General features: G+C 44.8%; 1 protein-coding gene across 1 annotated transcript; it reads left to right on the top strand.

Moving 5' to 3' along the window:
- Positions 1–468: 468 nt before the first annotated feature.
- Positions 469–22,280, top strand: INO80C (INO80 complex subunit C). The gene is made up of 5 exons (XM_047828648.1): positions 469–691; positions 13,306–13,416; positions 14,345–14,456; positions 15,382–15,449; positions 21,859–22,280. The coding sequence occupies exons 1-5, from the start codon at positions 536–538 to the stop codon at positions 21,988–21,990; spliced, it is 579 nt and encodes a 192-aa protein (XP_047684604.1). The 5' UTR covers positions 469–535; the 3' UTR covers positions 21,991–22,280.
- The last annotated feature ends 36 nt before the right edge of the window (positions 22,281–22,316 follow it).

The following is a 22,316-nucleotide window of genomic DNA, read 5'->3' as shown; positions in this document are numbered from 1 at the left end:
GTCCTAAAAGGTTAAAAACCACTCTACCCTTCCAGTCCATTTGGACACCAGTGAATATACACAAATTTCTTCCACATGAGAAGGCAGAGACCAAGGGGAATGCCAGCACCACTGTTCAGTCTGTTCAGTCCACTCCGAACAACCCTACCTCTACTCTCAAATATTAATGTTATTATTATTATCGATTATTAATTATTCTTCTGACGTGAGAAAAGGCAACACGGTTATTAATAGAACAACCCAGTGTTTGAAAAAAGATGGAGATCTTCTGTTCCTCAGTCACTGCGGATTTCCAAGCACGTGCCCCGGTTCAGAGCGCCGGAGTAGCAGCACACCGCCTGGCTGACACCATCCAGCCCCCACGGAAGGGACTGCTCCGACCTCCGCCTTTTAGATTTGGCCGAAAGAGGTCCGCGAAGGCGCTGGGAATCCAGGCCAGATTTTCACACATGAAGGCGGAAGTAAGAGCGAGCCGGAAGTTCCAAAACCCACACAGAGAAGGTGGGGGGTGGGGGTGGAGGAAGACTCGGTAGGGATGGCGGCTCAAATTCCAATTGTGGCCACCACTTCCACTCCGGGGATAGCCCGGAACAGCAAGAAGAGGCCAGCTAGTCCTTCCCACAACGGCAGCAGCGCTGGGGGTTACACCGCCAGTAAGAAGAAAAAAGTGGCTGGCGCCAGCTTTACGCAGGTATGCTGTGGCTCGCCTAGCTTGCGCGTGCGCGGGGCCGTGCGGGGCGGAGCGAAGGCGCGTGCGCAGGGCGGGGCCGAGCGAGGGCGCAGGCGGCCAGGCGCTGATGGCTCGGCGAAGGTGCGGGACCTTGCTGTCTTGCCTCCGGTGGATGCGGATCTCATTTGCGGTGCAAATGAAACATTTTTTTCCCTAGTGTGGACAAGTGGGATTTGGTTCAAGCACCAACTGCATTGCGTTGTCCTTGAGAGCAGGAGGGTGGGGTTGTTAATACCGATTTAGTAGCCTGATCATCCCATCGTCGAGGTCGCATTTAGATGGAGATTCAGGACTTTGCTCTTTCAGTCAACGTGTCTCACCTTCGTCCTTTCTTTGGACGTTTACCGAGTGTCTGTGAGGTGCAAAGCGCCCTAATGTCCTACATGTAGGAATACCAAGAATGACTTCCTTCATCCTCAGAAAAGTACTTTGTTGACTCTGTTTCTTCGTCCCAAAGTGGGTTTGGTCTTTCCCAGTGGAGTTGTTGAAAGGATTCAATGAGGTCATGGTCGGAAAGCCCTGAGCACAGTGCCTGGCACAGGTTTCACGGTATCTGGGCAATCTAGGTTCCACAATTCCAGCAAAGGATTTTCTGCAGAGGAGTGTTTTGGTTAGATTAGTATTTTGGTTAGATTAGTATTTTTCTTAGCTTCTGCTTTTTTATTTAAAGCAATAAGAGGGAAAAGATAGAGTGTTTTTCTTTGTCCTCTACAGCACATAGCGTGGCATCATTCACCAAGAACCAAGAGCGACCTTCTAGAGATGTTAAGTGTCCGTTGCATTTTGTAGCTGTAATGGGTAGTCCTCCCCCCTACCCTTTTTAAATACTTTATTGAGATAGGACTGACATGCAGTAAAATGCACAAACCTTGAGAGTACAGATCAATGACTTTTTATATATGTATATATCTATGTGGCCAGATCAAGAGAATTTCCAAGAGCCCCTGAAAATTCCCCAGTGACCCTCTCCAGTCAGTACCCTCCCTGTCACAGGTAACCACACATTGATTCTGTTTCTTCGTCCCAAAGTGGGTTTGGTCTTTCCCAATGGAGTTGTTCAAAGGATTCAATGAGGTCATGGTCAGTGTTCTGATATCTCTTACCATAGATTGACTTTGCTTTTTGAACAGAATATAAATGGAATAAATAGAACATACTATTTTGTGTTTAAGTTTCTCTGTGAAACTGTTTTTGAGAGTCATTCATTCATTCATATTATCTGTATCAAGTATCTGGTACATTGTGTAAACATACCACAACTGATGGACATTTGAGTTTACATTTGATTGGCTTTTATGGATAAGCTGCTCTAAACATTCCTATAGAAGTCTGTGCAGACACAGGTTTTCATTTCTCTTAGGTAAATGGGTAATAGTGGAATTAATTGCTGGATCCACTATTTAGATACACTTTTACCTCAGAAACTGTTAAACGGCATTTCCCAAAGTAGTTGCACTATTGTGTATTCTTGCCAGTAAAGAATGAGAGTTCCAGTTGTTCTATGCTCTCAACAATACTTGGCATCATCTATCTTTAATTTTAGCCATTCTGGTGGCTGTGTACAGGTATCTCGTTGTAGGTCAGAAGTCCTGGTACAGTGTGACTGACGTTTGGTTCTCTGCTCAGGGTATCACAAAGCTGAAATCAAAGGGTTGACTGGGCTGGTCTCATTCCTTGCCACACAGCCTCGTCCATCTTCAAAGCCAGCTGTGGAGAATCTCTTGCATCCAATCCCTGTCACATACAGATGTTTCTGACTTCTCTTGACACTGAGCTCTGAACCCAGATTTAAGGATATATATGATTGGGGCAGGCCCACCTGGATAGTCTCCTTTGTGTGAGGTTGGCTGACTTGAGACCTAAATTATATCTGCAAAACCCCTTCACAGTGATACCTATATTAGCGTTTGCTTGAATAACTGGTAGAAGGGGTATGAACACTAGAAGCCAGGAATCTGAAGGGCCTTCTTAACAATTCTACCTGTCACATTTATGAAACAATTAGGAAAATACAGTAATTTCTAACCATGTACCAAAGTTGGTTATAGGTATTCTGTGGTATTGGTGCCCTAAGGTGGTGAGAGACAGGAAGATGAGGACTCATGCAGGGACAGTAGTCACAGAAGGAAAGGTGGGGAGGCAGAGGGATTTGAGGTGGATTCTGAGGGGTGGTGGGTCTGAATGGGGAGCGCCTTCAAGGGCTGGAGCTGTGCACACATATCAGATTGCTTAAGGTTTTATCAGTGGGAAATGAGTGCTCTTTATATAAACAATTGTATTTCTTGAGTTGAAAGGGACTTTACAGATCTTTCAGTATCTAAATTTCCTAAATTCAATAGTTTCAGCTATTTTGTTTCTTACAAAAAAGCAGTGTCTGTAAAACTTTCATGGGATTTAAAAATTTACAAGGGACATTTATATACGACATTAGAATGCTTTTTGAAATTGGTTAAAATAACTTGATATTGTGGATTCTTAAGGTGGGTTTTACTTTCTAGAATGTGCATGCTGTTTCTCAAGTAAAATTGTGTACGTAGATGAAATTTAAAGGGCTTTATGTTTGGAAGTCTTCAGGAGTTGAACAGAATATGTTTTAATGTTTTTGTTTATTTTTATTTTTTGAAAGAGACAGAAACAGAGACAGAGTGTGTGGGGGGGAGGGGCAGAGAGAGAGGGAGAGAGAATCCAAAGCAGGCTCTAGGCTCTGAGCTGTCAGCACAGAACCTGCTGTGGGGCTTGAACTTGTGAACTGTGAGATCATGATCTGAGCCAAAGTTGGACACTTAACCTACCCAAGTGTCCCAAGGATATTTTTGATATTCTGAGCAAAGCATTTATAGAAATTCCTTTATGTCAGTCCTAGGAAATAGTATTAAATAGTTTAATAGTACTAAAATAATTTCATTATTTCATCAAAGTGAATCTTTAATTCAGCAGAAATTACTGTTCGTGCTTGCTAAATTGTACAACTGGATTTGTATTTTCCGTGTAAAATACGGGTGTTGATCAATAATGACATAATCTGGAAAGTGCTATTTCCCTTTCACTCTGGTTATGATACATTGAAATAATTAGTGTTAACTTAGGTTGGCGAACAGATACACTTGCTAAAGTGAAAAAAATCATTATAAATAATAATAATTAGTATCTATTGAGATTTACTGTATCCCAGGCAATGTGTGCTGAGCACTTTCTAAGTACTATCTTATTTAATTATTATTATTATTATTTAAGTTTATTTATTTTGAGAGAGAGCAAGCACGAGTTGGGGAGGGGGAGAGAGAGAGAGGGAGAGAGAGAGAGGGAGAGAGAGAGGGAGAGAGAGAGAGGGAGAGAGAGAGAGAGAGAGGGAGAGAGGGAGAGAGAGGGAGAGAGAATTCCAAGCAGGCTCTACACTGTTAGTGTAGAGCTCCATGCAGTGCTCCAACCCACAAACCTCGAGATCATGACCTAAGCCGAAATCAGGAGTCGGACGCTTAACCAAATGAGCCACCCAGCGCCCCTAATTATTATTATTTTTTTTAAGATTTTATTTTTTAAATTATCTCTACACCTAACTTGGGGCTTGAACTTCCTACCCCAAGGTCAAGAGTCGCATGCTCCACTGCCTGAGCCAGCCAGGTCCCCTACCTCATTTAATTCTTAAAATAAACCTCTGTGAATTGTTATTCTCCAGATAAAAAGACAGGATCATAGAGAGAGAGAGAGAGGAGTAACTTTCCCGAGATCACACAAACTACACACAGTAGTCAGGATTGGAACCCAGGTGGATTGTCCAGAGTCCACATTCTCTTTTCTTGACTGCCTCTCTTGATATCACTCTTATCACTCTTCTACCTTGGAAGATAGAATTAAATATTTGATAGAACCAAATCCATGATACAGAGAAATGCTTTTGGGGGGGTTGATTAGATCAGTATACGGCATTGTAGACTTTCCAGATGCATATTGAAGTTGGTAGAATCTACAGAGAAACCTAATTGTCCTGTCGCCTGAGTGTTACACAATAGACTGATATGTGATGGTTAAGCAGTGAACACAACATCTAACTAAATATGTTAAGCAGCAGCAGTTGCTTGCTCCTTGAGAAGGTTATTATTATGCAGAGTGTAGTTGATCATAGACTCTTCTGCAGTTGGAGGCACCAGAGAATGCTAGACTGATTTGTTCGTCCAAAAAGTAATCATTCTACCCCGACTTTAAAAGAAAATCATGATAATGTTAGATTTAGAAGTTCCTTTTTTCTATTTTTAAAGTGGACATAAAAAGTCACCCACTTCTTCCCCGACAGCTTGTGTTTTCTACGTGGAGATACAGTTTTTCATCATTGTCCTTGATGTATGACATTGTGGACCCTGCTTTCACTTAGCGTTATTTCATGAATCTCTCTGTGTTGACAGACTTCTCAAGGGATTGAGTGCTCTTATTTAATCGACTTGATTGAATAGTTAGCTTGCTTCTCACACTTGAGCTATTTTCAGTAACCCTACCACAACGCTATAGTTTTGGTTTAGGCTCAGCGATTTGATTCTAGAATACCGTTAGATGGATGTAACTGAGGATTTGGGTTTTCAGTGATAAGACATTTGTCTCTCTTCTTTGTGACCACGTTATCCTGAAGTCTGGGTCAGTTATGCAGGCTGCCCTCCAGAGAGATGTAGCTGTTATTGGGCGAGCAGAGGCCTTATGGACTGCAGGCCTGTGTTGCCTTGGTACGGCCAGGTATCTCCTCCCTGGGCCTTAGGTCAGCTCTTCTCGAGCTGCACAGAGGGGCAGCCCTGAGTGCTAAGTATTACTTCTTTCTTCTTCGTAGGGTGTTCATGTCTCAGGGATGGGATGGCTCATCTCATGAAGTCTCTTGGTGTTAACATGGTTTAGTAATGTGGAAACTGCACATCACTCAAAATGTTATTTGATTGTGTTCCAGCCTCACAGACTTGATCCTCCCTTTGACTGCAGGCCGCTCCCTCTGATCGCATCACTAATAGGCACCAGGCTCTGGGCATGGCTGAAGCCCTGGGGAGGGAAGAATGAGAGCGCAGTCCCGGGGAGGCTGGGGTGAGGGAGGAGAGAAGGGCAGAACACCCAGTTGTGGGCCCGGAGTGGGGGTGTTCTCTTGGAGCCTGGTGTGAGAGGGAGGAGAGCCATGAGTTTGCCAGGCAGGAGGCAGCTCTGGAGCCATGTGGCTCGGGTCTCGCTGGGATGGCTTCCTTTCTCTGCGCCTTCCTCAGCCTGGCTCCTCACTGGCCCTGCTGACAAGGGAAGGACAGAGGATGGAGGGACCAAATGAGCAGGTGGGGTCCGCTTTGAAAATCAGGGCCTGAGCACAGCACCTCCGTTCCCTTGTTGCCCCTTCTCTGTGGTGCCGCCTGGAACGGCGGCGATGCAGACTTCTCGCCCACCCTTCCCCCCCCCCCCCCCACCCCCCCACCCAAGCAGATGCACCTGTCTGACGGTGCCTCCGCTCCCCTGGCAGAGCTCCCAGACCTTCCCACCTGCACACACTTGCTGAGGTACCTGCTTTTCTCGGTGGCCTCCCCAATCTCAGCGAGGCCTCTCTGCCCGCCAGCGTTCCCGTTTCTCCCTGGGGCCTGGGAACAGCCTGCATCAAAGAGCGCCCCGTATTCCTTCCCAGGATTTCACTGTGCACACAGCACCTGATTCCACTAGGAATCAGGAAAGAGGCATGCAGAGAAAGGGAGAGATGCCATCTTTCTGCAGTTCCTGCAGGGGAGGAAAGCCTTAAGGCTATTAACCTGAGGCTGGTGGCTGCCAGCTGAGCGTGTTCTGTGGATGGTTCTGTAATCATTGGGGGGGGTGGGGGGGGGGCTTGGGGCCTGCTTTTCCATGTCCCTCTGGGATCTCTCCTTGCTGCCTTAGCAGCTCCGTTTGTTTATTCTCTCCCAGGTGGAGACATTACATAAGTAGTCATTTTCTTAATGAAAAACCCCAACAGTATGCTTTTCTGTTTTGATGTGATGCTCCCTGCATGGTTCTTGGGGCTGTTTTCCTGTCTCTCACGTACTTTAGGCCTTCCTGTAGGTCCAGCCTCCTGAAAGTCCATGCCCATCAGCCTGCTCCTCATGGAGTAGTCCCGTAGCCACCCTGGTTCTAAGCTTCTTGAGAAAAGTACCCCTTTGCTTCTTCTGACAGCAGTGGGTTTTCTTAGACCTGTTCATCTCATGTGTCTTCCAGCCAGTGGGCTAGGCTTCCTCCTTTGCCTTTTGAAAGAGCAGGTGACTGTCACTCTTCCTGACCTGCATGCCAGCTATAGCTTCCTCTCGAGGTCCGTGGAGCCCCTGGCTCATTCGCCGTCAGGTTAGCAGCTGGCTGTACCCCAGGGGAGAGATCTCTCTTGGCCACTGTAGTTTTTAAAAATTTTATTTATTATTATTATTTTTAATATTTATTCATTTATTTTGAGAGAGAGAGTGTGTGCACTTGAGCAGTGCAAGTGGGGGAAGTGCGGAGAGAGAGGGAAAGAGAAAATTCCAAGCAGACTCTGAGCTGTCAGTGCAGAGCCCCATGCAGGGCTCGAACTCACGAGTTCTGAGATATGACCTGAGCTGAAATCAAGAGTCAGATGTGTAACCGACTGAGCCACCCAGGTACCCCTGTTTTGTTTTGTTTTGTTTTGTTTTACTGCTCTAAATATTTCAGTGTGGATGTCCTAAAACCAAAGGCATTCTCCGACACATAACAATAGTACAGCCATCCAATTTAGGGCATTCACAATGAAGCAACACTGACACCGATACATAGAACATACGCTTGTCTTTGATCTGGTCCAGGGTCCAGTCTAGGATCACACATTGTGTTTAGTTGTCATATGTTGTTAGCCTCCTTTTATGTAGAGCAGTTCTTCGGTCTTTATCTTTCACGACCTGACACTGTTGATGCGTACTGGTCACTTATTTTATAGCATATTCCTCAGTTTGGGCTTGTCTGATATTTCCTCGTGATTAGATATGCGTAATACATTTTTGGCAGGAGTACAGAAGTGACACTGTCCCCTTCTCAGTGCATCACATCCTGGCACACGATGGCCACATGTTCTGTTACTGACAGTGTTAGCTTGGAGCACTTAGTCAGATGGTGTCTGCAGGGTTTCTCCACTGTTTGTATTAAGGTATCCCGTGGGGAGATACTTCGAGACTAGCTTTTTTTTTTTTTTTTTTGAGACTAGCTTTACTCATTCATCCATGTTTATTTGTTAACTGCTTTATTGAGTTATAATCCACATACCATAAAAGTCACCCTCTTAAGTGTACTCATCAGTGGTTTATAGGATATTCACTGAGTTGTGCCACCATCTAATTTTAGAATATTTCCATGACCCTGAAAAGAAACCCTCTTCCTCTTAGATGTCTCTCCCCATTCCCCCAACCTCCCAGCCCCTGACCATCTCTGATCTTAGTCCCTTCACGTAAATGGAATCATACAATATGCAGCCTTTTGTGTGTGTTTCTTTCAGTCACCATAATATTTTCAAGGCTTATCCGTGGTGTAGGATATATCAGTACTTCACTCCCTTCTATGGTTGAATAACACTCCATTGATGGACAGGTAGGTTGTTTGCACTTCTTGGCTATTATGAAAAATGCTTCTATGAACATGCACGTTTTTGCACAGACTTATTTTTTTTTTTTTAATTCTCTTGGGTATACACTTAATAGTTGAATTACTGGGTCATAGGATAATCCTCTTCACCATTTTGAGGAAATACCAAACTATGTTTCAAAGTGGCCATACCCTTTTACATTCTCATAAGCAGCATATGAGGGCTACGGTGTCTCCACATCCTCGCCAGCACGTTATGTCTTTGATTGTGGCCATCCTGTATGTTGCCATGTGAGTGTGAAGCGGTATCTCATTGTGGTTTTGATTTACATTTCCCTAATCACCAATGATGTTGACCATTTGTAGGTCTTCTTCAAAGAAATGTTTATTGAAATCCTTGACCCATTTTAAAATGGAATTGTCTTTTTGTTGTTGAGTGATAACAATTCTTTATATATTCTAGATCAGTGTTATTTGTTTTTTTTTTTTGCTCAAAGTGTCCTTAGCTAGTGGGGACCTCTTCAAATTGGCTTCTGTGTCCTTTAATATACCCCCATCAGTTTTTGAGTGCTGTTATGGACTGAATTTATGTCCCTTTAAGATTTTTTTTTTTTTCAAGAGAGAGCAACAGAGACAGCACAAGCAGGAGAGGGGTAGAGAGAGGAGGATAGTCTCAAGTAGGCTCTGTACGGTCAGTGCAGAGCCCAATGTGGGGTTTGAACTCACAAAACTGTGGGATCATGACCTTCTTTGAAATCAAAAGTCAGATGCTTAACTGACTGACCCACTCAGGTGCCCCTCCCTTCAAGATTTATAGGGAGTTCTAACCCTAGTACACCTCAGAATGTAACTGTATTTGGAGATAGGGACATCACAGAGGTGACTAAGGTTAAATGAAGTCATAAAGGTGGAGCCCTAATCCCTTACGACCATTGTCCCTATGGGAGGAAGAGACACCAAGGAGGGGAGTGTACAGAGGAAAGGCCATGTGAGGACACAGCAAGAAGACAGGCATCTACAAGCCAAGGAGCGCAGCCTCAGGAGAACCCTGCAGACATCTTGCCCTGGACTTGTAGTTTCCAGACTGTGAGGAAATAAATTTCTGTTGTTTAACCCACCCAATCTGTGGCATTTTGTTATGGCAGCCCTAGCAAACTGATACAACTCTTTTCTTACTTTTCTCGAACCACAGGCTCATCTTGTACTTTTCTGCCCCAGCCCTAGAACCAGCTATTTTTTTAAGGATCAGTAGTTCTAGGAGAATAACTTTCAAAAACCAGGATCTGAACACAGGTGTGCCTGTTGTTTTCCGGCCCTCTCAGTGGAGAGAGTTAGCAACTATTGGTGTGTTTGTGTATGTGTGTGTTCTTCCCCCTTACTCTCTGTATCTCTTTCTCGATCTATGCTGTGTTAAAACCATGAGTCCACATTGCTAACCTCTGATTTCAGCCCCGTAGCACAGGCTTCATTGTAGCCTTCCGTCATTCCTCATCTCCTCCTTCTTAGACTATGTATATAGGAGTTTCAGAATTCTTAACCTGCACCCTTGTGAGAAAAAAACCTACCAATTGTTTATGGTCATTTTTGCCTTTAGCCTTAGGTTATATTGCTAAAATACTGTGTTCAGAGGTCACTGGAATTCTCTCTCCCTTCCTCCCCTTCAGTGTGGTTATGTTTGTCATTCAAAATACAGTTAGGGGGGCGCCTGGGTGGCGCAGTCGGTTAAGCGTCCGACTTCAGCCAGGTCACGATCTCGCGGTCTGTGAGTTCGAGCCCCGCGTCGGGCTCTGGGCTGATGGCTCAGAGCCTGGAGCCTGTTTCCGATTCTGTGTCTCCCTCTCTCTCTGCCCCTGCCCCGTTCATGCTCTGTCTCTCTCTGTCCCCAAAATAAATAAACGTTGGAAAAAAAAAAAATTTAAAAAAAAAATACAGTTAGGTTGATTTGTTTTCGTTTGTAGTCCATTTTCCCTACCTGCTGCCCATCCTTGTTGGTTTTATTACTATTATTATTACTTTTTGTTTTTAGTATGTGAAACTTTAACATGGTTCAGAAGGTCAAAACTCTACACAAAGCTGTACTCAGAGAAGTTTTACTCCTGTCTGCCCTTCCCATCTCCTTGTCCTTTCTACCCGGTTCCCCATGCCCCATAGGTAACCTGGCCCTGTCATTTCTGAGTCATCCTTCCTGTGTTTCCTTGTGTTCGGCCACTGCATTCCCCCCAGAGAGGATTCCTTACAATAAACTCCTGAGCATGTGCATCTTAAGATATGGATGCTGGCACTGAGTTACTCTGTGCTGTCTTGTTTCTTAACTCTAGCCAACTAGGTAATCAGTTAGCTGTTATTTGGAACCTACTCTGTGCCAGGCACTGGGTTAGATGCAGGGGACGGAAGACTGAGCCATACAGTGAAGCAGGCAGGGTGTGTCCCTGCTCTGCCTTCTCACTCTGTGAGTCTCGTCTCTCATCTGCTCACCTGTCTCTTGGTCTCTCCTTCTTCTGGTCTGTTGTTCCCTATATCATAAAGCTGCTGTTTTTTCATCGACTAAGACATAAACACGAACTATCCATCATTTATCTAATTTATAATAGATATTAGTCTTACAAATAGTCAACACAAAATGACATTGACAACTGGCTAAACCTATACAAGGTAACATTGATTATTGATTAAATGTGATGGGAAAATCAAATTTTCCTCATCACATTGGCTCTCCTAGGATACACGTACCTGGCAGAAATGTCATGACCATGAAGGAAAAAGTAGAAGGGCAATAAAAGTTATGTACAAAATGCTAAATCTAATCTTTGTTACAAAATTAAAACTGACCTGGAGTAATCCCAATGAAAATAATCTTAGTAAAGCACAAATGAGCACGGGAAAATTGGAAACTGTTTGTGCCATATAGAAAATGACTCAATGGATTTTGTACCAGAAAATACAAAAATACAGGAAGATGGGGGAGTGAACCCTGAGGCAGGAGAGGAGGCCAGGGTGTGTTTCTAATCTGAAGGTCAGTGGGGCCCACTGGCCTGCTGTAAATTGCGGACTCACACCGGGCTTGCATTTAAGAGTGTGTCACTGACTGTGCTGGAGAGAAGGGAGTGGGCAAGGTGTGCACCACAGGGCCTGTCCTCAGGCCGAGAGCTGAGGACGGTGCAGATACAGGCTGAGGGCCGAGGGAAGGACTCATGGGACAGGGAGGGAGAGACAAGAGATAGAACATTCGTGGCTACAGATGGTGGGAAAAGGTTGAGAAGTTGGAGGCCTCTTAGCTCCCACAGAGTTGACACCGAGCTGGGCTCTGGAATAGAGAAGAGTTAGGAAAGATCGTGAAGGGGGAATGAGTTGAGGGGCATGCCTGACAGAAGAGGTGGTATGGACAGAGGAGGGGCACAGGCCCACATGCAGAGACCTTGGCAGAGAGTCTGGGATGGTCTTTGAGAGGAGACTGTTCAGAGAACCACTGCAGCAGAGCGAGCGGCCCCGTGGCCCCCACATGGATGTCCCTGCGGGGGTGGGGGCAGTGGTGATGGAATTTACACACACACACAACCAGCACTCTCCTACACTGCTGCTGGGAGTGTAAAAGAGGGCAGCCATTTAGGAAAATGAGTTGGCAGTTTCCCTATTACCCAACCATTCTGCTCCTAGGTATTTACCCAAGAGAAGTGAAAACACAGGTCCGCACAAAGGTTGGTACACAATGTTCACAGCAGCGTTATTTATAATAGCCAAAGACTAAAACTGCCCCAAATGTTCATCAGCAGAGAGTAGATAAACAAACTGTGGTGGCGTTCCTCTGCTGAGTGGCCACAAATACAGGGAAACAAATTACTGACCTCTGCAGCAAGACTGCAGGTCTCAAATGCTCTGTGCTGAACTAAGGAAGCCAACACAAGAGTACCCGCTGTCAGATCCCATCTCTGGGAGATACCACCTGAGGGTGGAAGGTATTGACTAGGAAGAGGCCTGAGGGAACTTTCTGGGATGATACAAATATTCTGTATCTCGATAGGGACATAGATGAAACAAGTGTAAATATTTGGCAAAACTCCTGAAACCTACACTTAAGATCTGTGCATTTCATTGTATGTAAATTATGTATCATTAAAAAAAAAAAAACCAATATGGTAGTCTGGAAATCACATTAAAAATCAGAAGTGGTTCTTAGTTTGGCTTGTTTTTTTTCTAGGTGATGGTTGACTTAAAAGGTTTTTTGTTTGGGATGCCTGGGTAACCCAGTTCGTTAGGCGTCAGACTCTGGGTTTTGGCTCAGGTCATGATCTCACAGTTTGTGGGTTCGAGTCCTGCATCGCTGCTGTCTGCTGTCAGCACATAGCTGACAGCTGTCTTGCTCCCTCTCAAAAATAAATAAACGTTAAAAAATAAAAATAAAAATGTTTTTTGTTTTAAAGTATTTAGCCTGCTTGTCAGGATGCTCTGGCTCTAGCCAGCTGACCTGTGGACATTCAGCCTCCTCTCCCTCTCTCTGTTCCTTCCTCCGAATGCCTCTATCCTGCTGCTCCCCTTAAGCATAAGAGCTGTAGCCTGGGTTTTCTGGCTGATGACACCCTTACAAGGGCTGGAGCGTTTTTTGTCTCAATGTTTTGAGACATAGTTTGACAAGAAAGATCAGCAGGTTTGAATCCAGAGGCAATCACTGTGTGGCCTTGAAGCCATACCCCTGAGCCTCTATTTTCTCTTCTGGAAACTGGGGATAAGAGCAGTTGTCCGAGTTAAATGAGCTGGCTCAGGTAGGACACCCATCTCTAATGCTTGGCACATTGAGGGAACCGGGAACTGGGGTCCTGGCTGTCTCTGCTGTGGCTTCTGCACAACAGGGGCTGCTCCCAGTCTGGCATGGCCTTCTCTGGTGCAGGCCACCTGCTAGGGCTCTGGGACAGTGTCTTTCTTCACATGTCCTGTGGTATCATCTTGTGTCTTGCTGGGAGCCGAGTTAGGGAACTCACCTAGAAGAACCTGACCTCAGACTATCCTTATTATATTTTAAGGGTATCAGCATGGAAGCCATGAGTGAGAATAAAATGGTGCCCTCTGATTATAGTACAGGACCTATGGAAAAAGCTGCCAAGCCATTGCCATTTAAGGATCCAAACTTTGTGGTAAGGAGGCTGCTAGGAGACGGGTGGGGGCAGAAGGAGGGCCCTTCCCACTGATCTCCCAGTGTGCTGGTTCCCAAGGATTTGGGTGTCTTTTGTGGAACTGGTTAAAGCTACTATTTTGAGGGTGGGTCATTTCCATGATTCTTCACCATCCCTTTTCATTGGTTTTACAGAAGTTTTAGGTGAGGCTTAAAATAATTAACTGAAGGAGGAGTGCTCCTCCTTAGCATAAGTAAATCTAACTTATGTTGCTCTAAAGTAGAAATAGGCTACTCTTCTTTTCATTCTTAAAGGATATAATAATTATATTATTATAGAGACTCATATTACATCATTAGAAGTTTTTCATTAATTAGTTTTGAAAATACAATATTACCAGTGCCCGCAACAGACTTTGTTATTCTTTTCCACTTTACTTTGTCATTTTTATAGAATGACAACAAAAAAGAAATTTCCAGAAGGTTTGCCGTGCCATGATGGGAGGCTTACTTGGGTTTTCCAGGATCTCCAGTAATTTATGAGGCAGTGACCTGCCCTCAGAAGGGAGTTTAGAGATGTAGTCATGAGTTTAAATCTAATTTTGTAATGCATTTCTTTTAAAGTAATGGGAAATTCATGAGTGAATTCTATAAAGTTAGTCCTAACAAAGGATGTGATTTTCTATAAGCATGTTAAAACAAACAAACCACCTTTTATTTCTATTCTATCACCAACTAACTCATGGGTTTTGATAATCCAAAAGTTGTGTTTTTATAAGTAAGATTAAAGTGTACAGTGTCATACTTAAAAATTAAAAAAACAGCCCTTGGGGCACAAGAGAGCTGACAGAATGAGGGCAGTGTTACAGTTATGAATGAGCATGATTCAGATTCTGAAATGGTAGCCTCCACTGAGTTTTCTTTCTTCTGATCCACGTCTTTAACTCAAGCACTCTGGCCACGGTGGCGCGGTAGCTGGCAAGAAGAACAGAACCTGGAAGAACCTGAAACAGATCCTCGCTTCGGAAAGGGCATTGCCATGGCAACTGAACGACCCTAACTGTGAGCTGTCTGGAGCCTTTCATGTTTATAATGTTCAGACTAGCAACTTCTAGCAAACCTACATGATTTGGCTGTGTCCTCATTAATGTAGGAAACGACTTTTAGCCTAAGAATTCTATAGTTGCCTCACTATAGGGAGATACTGTACGTATTTCCTCATAACTGTATCTGTGTTGAACCTGTTTGTGTCATCATGCGTGTGTGGTTTTTGGTGTCACCGTTAACATTTCCGTCTGGAGGAATAGGTCCTGATATGGTCGTACTGGCGTTTCTGTCAGGCAAACTTCTTACTCAAGAGTCTCCCCTTAAAATGTATTTTCCAAGGCTGCCCAAGATTTAGGAGGGTTTCTAACAACTAGCTTAGAGGCTAACTGTTTTGCTTTCTGGGCTGTTGTTTTTCAGAGTAAATGCTTTATGCTGCAGTATTTTCCAATCTGTGTAAAGCACTGTTGTAAGTTCTGTTCAACTTCATCGGAAAGTAGAGGTCAAATCTCTGTCTGCGTCCTGTCCCATGGCACATCTTTCACGGGGGTGACTCAGATGGGTGACAAGTGAATTAGTCAGCAGTCCGGGTGTGGACATTCCGGTGTCCGGGTGCGCAGACCCAATTAGGGGGTTGTTTGGCATCGCCCTCAGCCCATGTAGCCTCTGACAGTGAGAGTGGCTTGTGGGCAGATGAGCTCTTCCGGTGGTTCTGCTGGAGCACAGGCTCCCTGGGGACAGGGCAGGGCTGCATCCAGAGCCTGCAGTTGGTCTGTGACGTAATGCATTATCCCCCTGGAGAGTTTTGGGAGCACTTGATCGCAGAATATTAATTTCAGAAATATTATCCAACAGCATTTTAGGAGAGAAAAGGAAAGGGATCTGAATATTTTAAAGCCAGCCTAGTTATCTTCTTTCCTTTTTTCTTTTTTTCCTCCCATAGACTTCAGTATTGATGCTCCTCCATCCTTCAAACCAGCTAAGAAGTATTCTGATGTTTCAGGTCTTCTTGTGAGTATAATTACATCTCTGTCTCCTAGCACTGAGTTGAAGAGGAGATTTCACAATACTATTTAGACAGTGTTGATATTGACCAGCCCTGACCCTGCCTGGAGCCTGCATACTTTGAATAGGTAATGGGTTTGTGCTGAAGCACTCGCAGGCTTATCTTAGAGTGGCTGCAGCCTGGGGCATCCGTGTGGGCAGGCTGGAGGGAAGATTGCTCCAGAAGGTGGGAGACTCGAGTTTCACTTCCCCTTCCTTTTCTCATTAATATATGAGATAACATGAATGAAACAATAATTTCTTTTTTAACTGCTGAGGTTTAAAAAATTTCTCGCATCTTAGAAATGATCGTACTCTAAAAAACAAATTTAAACTTCTCCAAAGACTAAAGACACACTATGGTAAAGGCAATGATTTTCAAACTTATTTGTAAGCATTGGAAACATTTTATGCATCGCTTTTCCAAGTGAAATCTCTGACAGAATCCCTGGGAGCTCACTGATCCAGTGTGGTCCCGTGTGGATCTGGTCCTCTGTCCTCCCCAGTTCTGTGACCCCTAAAGTGCTTCTGGGGAACACAGTTCCAACACCAGCAACGTTGTTGGACAAGTAAGACTTGGGCAACTTGCTGAATTTGGGAACCTCAGAGAACCTCATCTCCTTCAGCCCCGCTTCCCCGTCCTTTTCACCACTCTTATGTTTGGAAGATGGGCCTTTTCTCATAACTGTAGAAATAATGAGGCACACTTCACTTTTCAAAACTCATAGACATCATTTAAATGCTTTACATTTTTATAAAAATGTAGGACTCCAAACATCTGTAACAAACTGACTGAACTAATGGGCTACATTTTACATTGGGGAAGATTTGAGGTTTTTTTTATATTTTTGAAAATAATATTAGTTATACTTTCTGAATCAGTTGTGTATTATAGCTTTTCCTCCGGAAAGCACACACTCCTCGGTGCACTACAAACTTTCTAACATAGACCCTTAAACAGTGATCACAAAAAAACAACAGGGAGAGTAGAAGTGCTGTAACACAGCGTGTGTGTGCATGCACATGCGTGTGTGTGTGTGTGTGTGTGTGTGTGTGTGTGTATGTGTGTGTGTGTGGTGGATTCTTTTGCCCTCCATTCAGAGTACATATCCCCTTCTAACCTTGGAGGGGAGTTCAACTTGTGAGCAATGTTGTAGTCCTACGCTGATTTGTCTCCTGCCTGAAAATAGTCACCTTATGTATTTGACCCTTTTTTTTAATAGTTGTTCAGAGCAGGAGAGCTAGTCGGGCAGCAGTTATTCTCTTACGGTTCCAAATGGACATTTCTCCTTGGAGAAGCTAGGGTTTATGGGCAGGTAGCTTTATCCTCACCACTAGGCAGCTCATGGGCTACTGCACTGGTTTGCACACATCAGGAGGCATGAGAATCGTTTTGAGAAGCACTGTTCCAGGTCCCTTTGTGTAATGGACAAGGACTTGTCATGTCATACCTAACCTAAAACTTCTTGCCGCACTGTATGTAAGAATTAAGAAAATTTGAATATACAAAGAACTCTACCAAATCATTCAAAGACAATCCCATAGAAGGGCTGGCTAAAAGGATATGAATACAGTTACAAGGAAGAAATGCAGATGACCAGTAAGTAGATATTCAGTCTCACTGATAATAAGGGAAAAGCCTCCTCAGTAGAAAAGAGGGGTGCCTGGGTAGCTCAGGCAGGTAAATGTCCTAGTCTTAGTTTTAGCTGAGGTCATGATCTCATGGTTTTGTGAGTTCAAGCCCCACGTTGGGCTCTGTGCTGACAGCAAGGGTCTGCTTGGGATTCTCTCTCCCCCCCTCTGACTCTCTGCTCCTCCCTACTCGCACTGTCTCTGTCTCTCTCAAATAAATAAACTTAAAAAAAAAATCATCATTAGGGAAGAAATGAAAATGTTTTCTCCAGAGGCAAGGGAAACAAAAGCAAAAATGAACTATTGGGACCTCATCAAAATAAAAAGCTTCTGCACAGCGAAGGAAACAATCAGCAAAACTAAAAGGCAGCTGATGGAGTGGGAGAAGATATTTGCAAACAACATATCAGGTGAAGGGTTAGTATCCAAAATCTATAAAGAACTTATCAAACTCAACACCCAAAAAGCAAATAATCCTTTGAAGAAATGGGCAAAAGACATGAATAGACACTTCTCCAAAGAAGACATCCAGATGGCCAACCGACACATGAAAAAATGCTCATCATCAGGGAAATACAAATCAAAACCACAATGAGATACCACCTCACACCTGTCGGAATGGCTAACATTAACGACTCAGGCAACAACAGATGTTGGCGAGGATGCGGAGGAAGGGGATCTCCTTTGCCCTGCTGGTGGGAATGCAAACTGGTGCAGCCACTCTGGAAAACAGTATGGAGGTTCCTCAAAAAATAAAAAATAGAACTACCCTACGACCCAGCAATTGCACTACTAGGCATTTATCCAAGGGATACAGGTGTGCTGTTTCGAAGGGACACATGCACCCCAATGTTTATAGCAGTGCTATCAACAATAGCCAAAGTATGGAAAGAGCCCAAATATCCATCGATGGATGAATGGATAAAGAAGATGTGGTATATATATCTACAATGGAGTATTACTCGGCAATCAAAAAGAATGAAATCTTGCCATTTGCAACTACGTGGATGGAACTAGAGGGTATTATGCTAAACGAAATTAGTCAGAGAAAGACAAAAATCATATGACTTCATTCATGAGGACTTTGAGAGACAAAACAGATGAACATAAGGGAAGGGAAGCAAAAATAAAAACAGGGAGAGGGACAAGACATAAGAGACTCTTAAATATGGAGAACAAACAGGGTTACTGAAGGGGTTGTGTGGGGGGGGGGGTGGGCTAAATGGGTGAGGGGCATTGAGGAATCTACTCCTGAAATCATTGTTGCACTATATGCTAAATAACTTGGATGTAAATTAAAAAAAGAAAAAAAAGAAATGAAAATGTTTGGTTATAAATGTCAACATAGAGAAGTGGATATCCTCACACATGGCCCTTTTGAGGTGGGAATACTTTGGTCTGGGTTATTTGGAAGACATTTGGCAATACCTATTGCGGCAGAAAAGCTAAAGCCTGGGACCCAGCAGTCTGCCTTCTAGGGAAGCAGTGTGTACAAGGAGCTTCATGCAGAAGTGATTATGAGAAAATGTGATGGTGAGCAAAATATTGGAAACAAAATCAAGGTCAGTCAACTGGGGTGTGGGGTTGGGGGTGTTTTCATACTGTCCTGTGAGGCCGACGTGTATGCAAGAACATGGATAAACTTCCAAGTTGTATCGTTTACTGAGGGTGCAAAGTAGTAGAAGCAGCATTGTACCACTTATGCAGAAACTAACACCCACTCACAAAAATATACTGGGTAACTTCTCTGGTGTGTTTGTATATGTGTGTAAGGGTATATACAAACAAGGTCTGGAAGCGTGCCCACTTACAGTGGTTTCCTTGGGGAAAGGCAAGGGTTTTTGGATGGTAGAGGGTTGGAAAAGAGGACTTTAGTCTTATTCATAATGTTTTCTTCCTTCCCTTTCTTTTCCTTTTCCCTTCTCTTCCCTTTCCTCTGAATATGTCCATTTGCTGCTTATGTAAATTAAAGTTACATAGGGGCACCTGGGTGGCTCAGTCGGTTGGGCGTCCGACTTCGGCCCAGGTCATGATCTCACGGTTCATGGGTTCAAGCCCCATGTCAGGCTCTGTGCTGACAGCTCAAAGCCTGGAGCCTGCTTTGAATTCTGTCTCTCTCTCTCTCTCTCTCTCTCTCTCTCTCTCTGCCCCTTCCCTACTCACACTCTGCCTCTCTCTGTCTCTCAAAAATAAACATTGAAAAAAAAATTTTTTTTTAATTAAAGTTCCATAATTAAAAATGAAGCCCAGCTCATGTTAACACTGGCACACCTGTCCGCTGGGCGTGGGCAGGCAGGGAGGTGTGCAGGGTCACACCTGTGTTTAGCCCTCATTACAAAGCGATGGGAAGTACAGTGGTTCTGGGTGAGCAGTGAACACTGCCGGTCACCTTGCAGCCAGGGGAGCCTTACAGGTCTTTACTGGCGCCCCACGGGAAGGCGGTCATTGTTGTATTCAGGCTCAAGGCGTGGAATCCGAGGAGGGCAGACTGGAGGAGTGCAGCTTTTCCCTTGTTCACCTCTGGGGTGTCACTTGGCCTCCTCCCTTCTGCTCAGAATACTAGGTCAGGTCCGGTCTGTGCGAGCTTTTGTTGGTAACCTTTCTGTCGGTGCCAGAGTATCTCTGTATTCTGCGTTATTTATTCCTCAGCCTTCTTGGCACCGAGGTCTGAACTTGGGCGGGCCGGCTCAGCACAGTGTGGTGGTAGGAGTGAGGCAGCCACAGAAGTGGAGCCAGGCCAGAGCTGGTTCATATATGGAGGCCAGATGATCAAAGCCAGACGCACAGGCCTGCACCCCTGCTTGGAACTGCGGTAGAGCCTCCCCTGCCAGCCAGTTCGTCCGGCCGCTGCGTGGCCAGGAGCCCTCAAAGGGGACTTGTTGCTCTCTCTACTTAAGCCTTCCTTGATATTACTGTCATTACAGGAAATGTGGTACAGAAAGCAAGATCTAGATTAAGCCAAAGGATTGAAGTTTTATTTTATGGAGAGTTTTAATGAATCTTTAGGAATAATCTCATTTTCCTGACACATTGGATGTTAAATAGCTTCGGGAGATCCCCTGTGGCTGAATTGAGGACTTTTTATAGAGAGTGAGAAACCTACCACTGACTCCCTTCAGCTTCCTGCTTCTTCAGCCTTCCCTCTCCCCTGAAATAACAGCACTGCTGCATGTCTGGGGGCCACACAGAGCTGATCTGCGCTGAGCAGACAGTCCACACTCGAGTAACTGGACGTTATCTGTCTAGACTTTAATGGCATCTTTTATAATTTTTTCAAGGAGTTCCAAATGACTCATCCTCATGTTTTGTTTCAAAATCTGTAGAAGCCACATGACTTGAGGTAATACAGTCAGTGAATTTATTTTCTCCACTTTGCATGTGGGGAAAACACACTAAAAGATAATTTTGATATGTCAGTGGGAAGTGAGTTCTGTTTTCTGTGATCATCCTGATAGTCCATTTGTTCATTCATTCATTCAGTCATCACTCGCTGTGCAAACACCACCTGAAGGCCCACCGTGCACTCCGTATTGCACTAGGGGCAGAGATGCGGTGATAAGCAAAGCACAGGGTTCCTGCCTCATGGAGCCTCTCAGCCTAGACCTTAGTCAAAGAGTTATGCAGATAATAAGTGTAAGAGTGAGAGACAGATGTGGGGAGAGTGGGGGAGCAGATAAAGCTTCCCTGATGAGATGACTGGGGGCCGAGTCCTGAAGGACAAGCAGGCAATTAGGGAGTAAAGTGGCCCAGTTGGGGGCCCCTCCTCAGGAAAGGGCGAATGGGGCATGAATGCAGGGAGGGCCTGAGAGCCAGAGCAGTTGGAACCAGAGTGGGGACGTGTGGCTGCGGAAGAGGCTTGGGAAGGAGGAGGGCCCAGGAGGGCTTGCCGGCTCTGAGGAGCAGTGCTTGAGGATGTGGCCCTTTGTCCTGAGGAAAGAGAGCAGCTACTGAGAGATCTGCTGAGGAATGAATGACATGATCAGAAGCACAAGTTGTGAAGATGGCTCTGGTTGCAGTTGTAGGGCGGTGGTCCCTTCCAGTGGGAGGGTGGGTGTGGGCGGCCCCTCCAGCTCTGCGGTGTAGCCCAGGGAGCCACAGGAGTGGCACGGGGACGGTGTGGAGGAGCAGGAGTGGAGTGCACATGGGGCAGGTGTGGTGTGACAGGGAGGGGCGAGTGTGCACGGCAAGCCCCTGTTCCCTGCCTTGGGGGATGGAGCTAGAACATCTGTTTGAAGCAGGGGGCGGGGGGAGAGAGAGAGAGAAAGAGAGAAAGAGAATCCCAAGCAGGCTCCACACCATCAGTACAGAGGCTGATGCAGGACTCAGTCTCACGAACCGTGAGATCATGACATGAGCCAAAATCAAGAGTCAGACACTTAACCGACTGACCTACCCAGGAGCCCCAAAGCAGGGGGGGTTTGAAGGCAGGGACCAGGGAGGGATGATCCTCATGAATTCCACTTTGGACCTGTTTCTTCTAGCCTTTGTGACACCAACCAGAAGAATCGTAGTGTCTGATGTGGTCACTCCTCTTCCCTTCGTCCATACCCTGAATTATTTCTCAAGTCTGGGAAGATTAACCAGTCTTTGCCAGAGTGAGCAGTTTAGCGTTCATGGTGACAGAGGAAGGCAAAATGAAGATATTTTACTTTAAGTACAATAGAAAAAAACTTTAAGCTTGAACTTAAAATGTTCAGCACTAACAACAATTTTCTGCCTTTCCCTGTGCCTGTTTCCCACCCAGGCCAACTACACTGACCCCCAGAGCAAGCTGCGGTTCAGCACCATTGAAGAGTTTTCCTATATCCGGAGGCTGCCATCTGATGTCGTCACTGGCTACCTGGCCCTGAGGAAGGCCACGAGCATCGTTCCCTGAGCCTTGAGAAATGGAGATGATGTGGAAAGCTGTTTCAAAGGCAAACTCTGGACTCATGATTTTGTTTCATGGAAACAAACTCATTGTGCTTGTCAATCTGGAAATGTCAGTGCTGTGCCTTGGAAAGAATGTTTGGCTTTAATTTAAGGGGTTTTTTTTTTTGTTTTTTTGTTTTGGTTTTCTGTTTTCCCTCCAAGTGGGATGTTTCCTGTTGAATTAAATTATACTTCAGTTGTTGCCTCAAGTCAACTTGTTTGACGAGAAAATATAAAATTGTGCTTTTAACTTAACCCATGTACATCCCTGGATTTTGCTTCAACGTTGTA

This window comes from Prionailurus viverrinus, chromosome D3, assembly GCF_022837055.1.
Source record: "Prionailurus viverrinus isolate Anna chromosome D3, UM_Priviv_1.0, whole genome shotgun sequence".
Taxonomy (NCBI): domain Eukaryota; kingdom Metazoa; phylum Chordata; class Mammalia; order Carnivora; family Felidae; genus Prionailurus; species Prionailurus viverrinus.
This window is presented reverse-complemented; position numbering and strand designations above follow the sequence as displayed.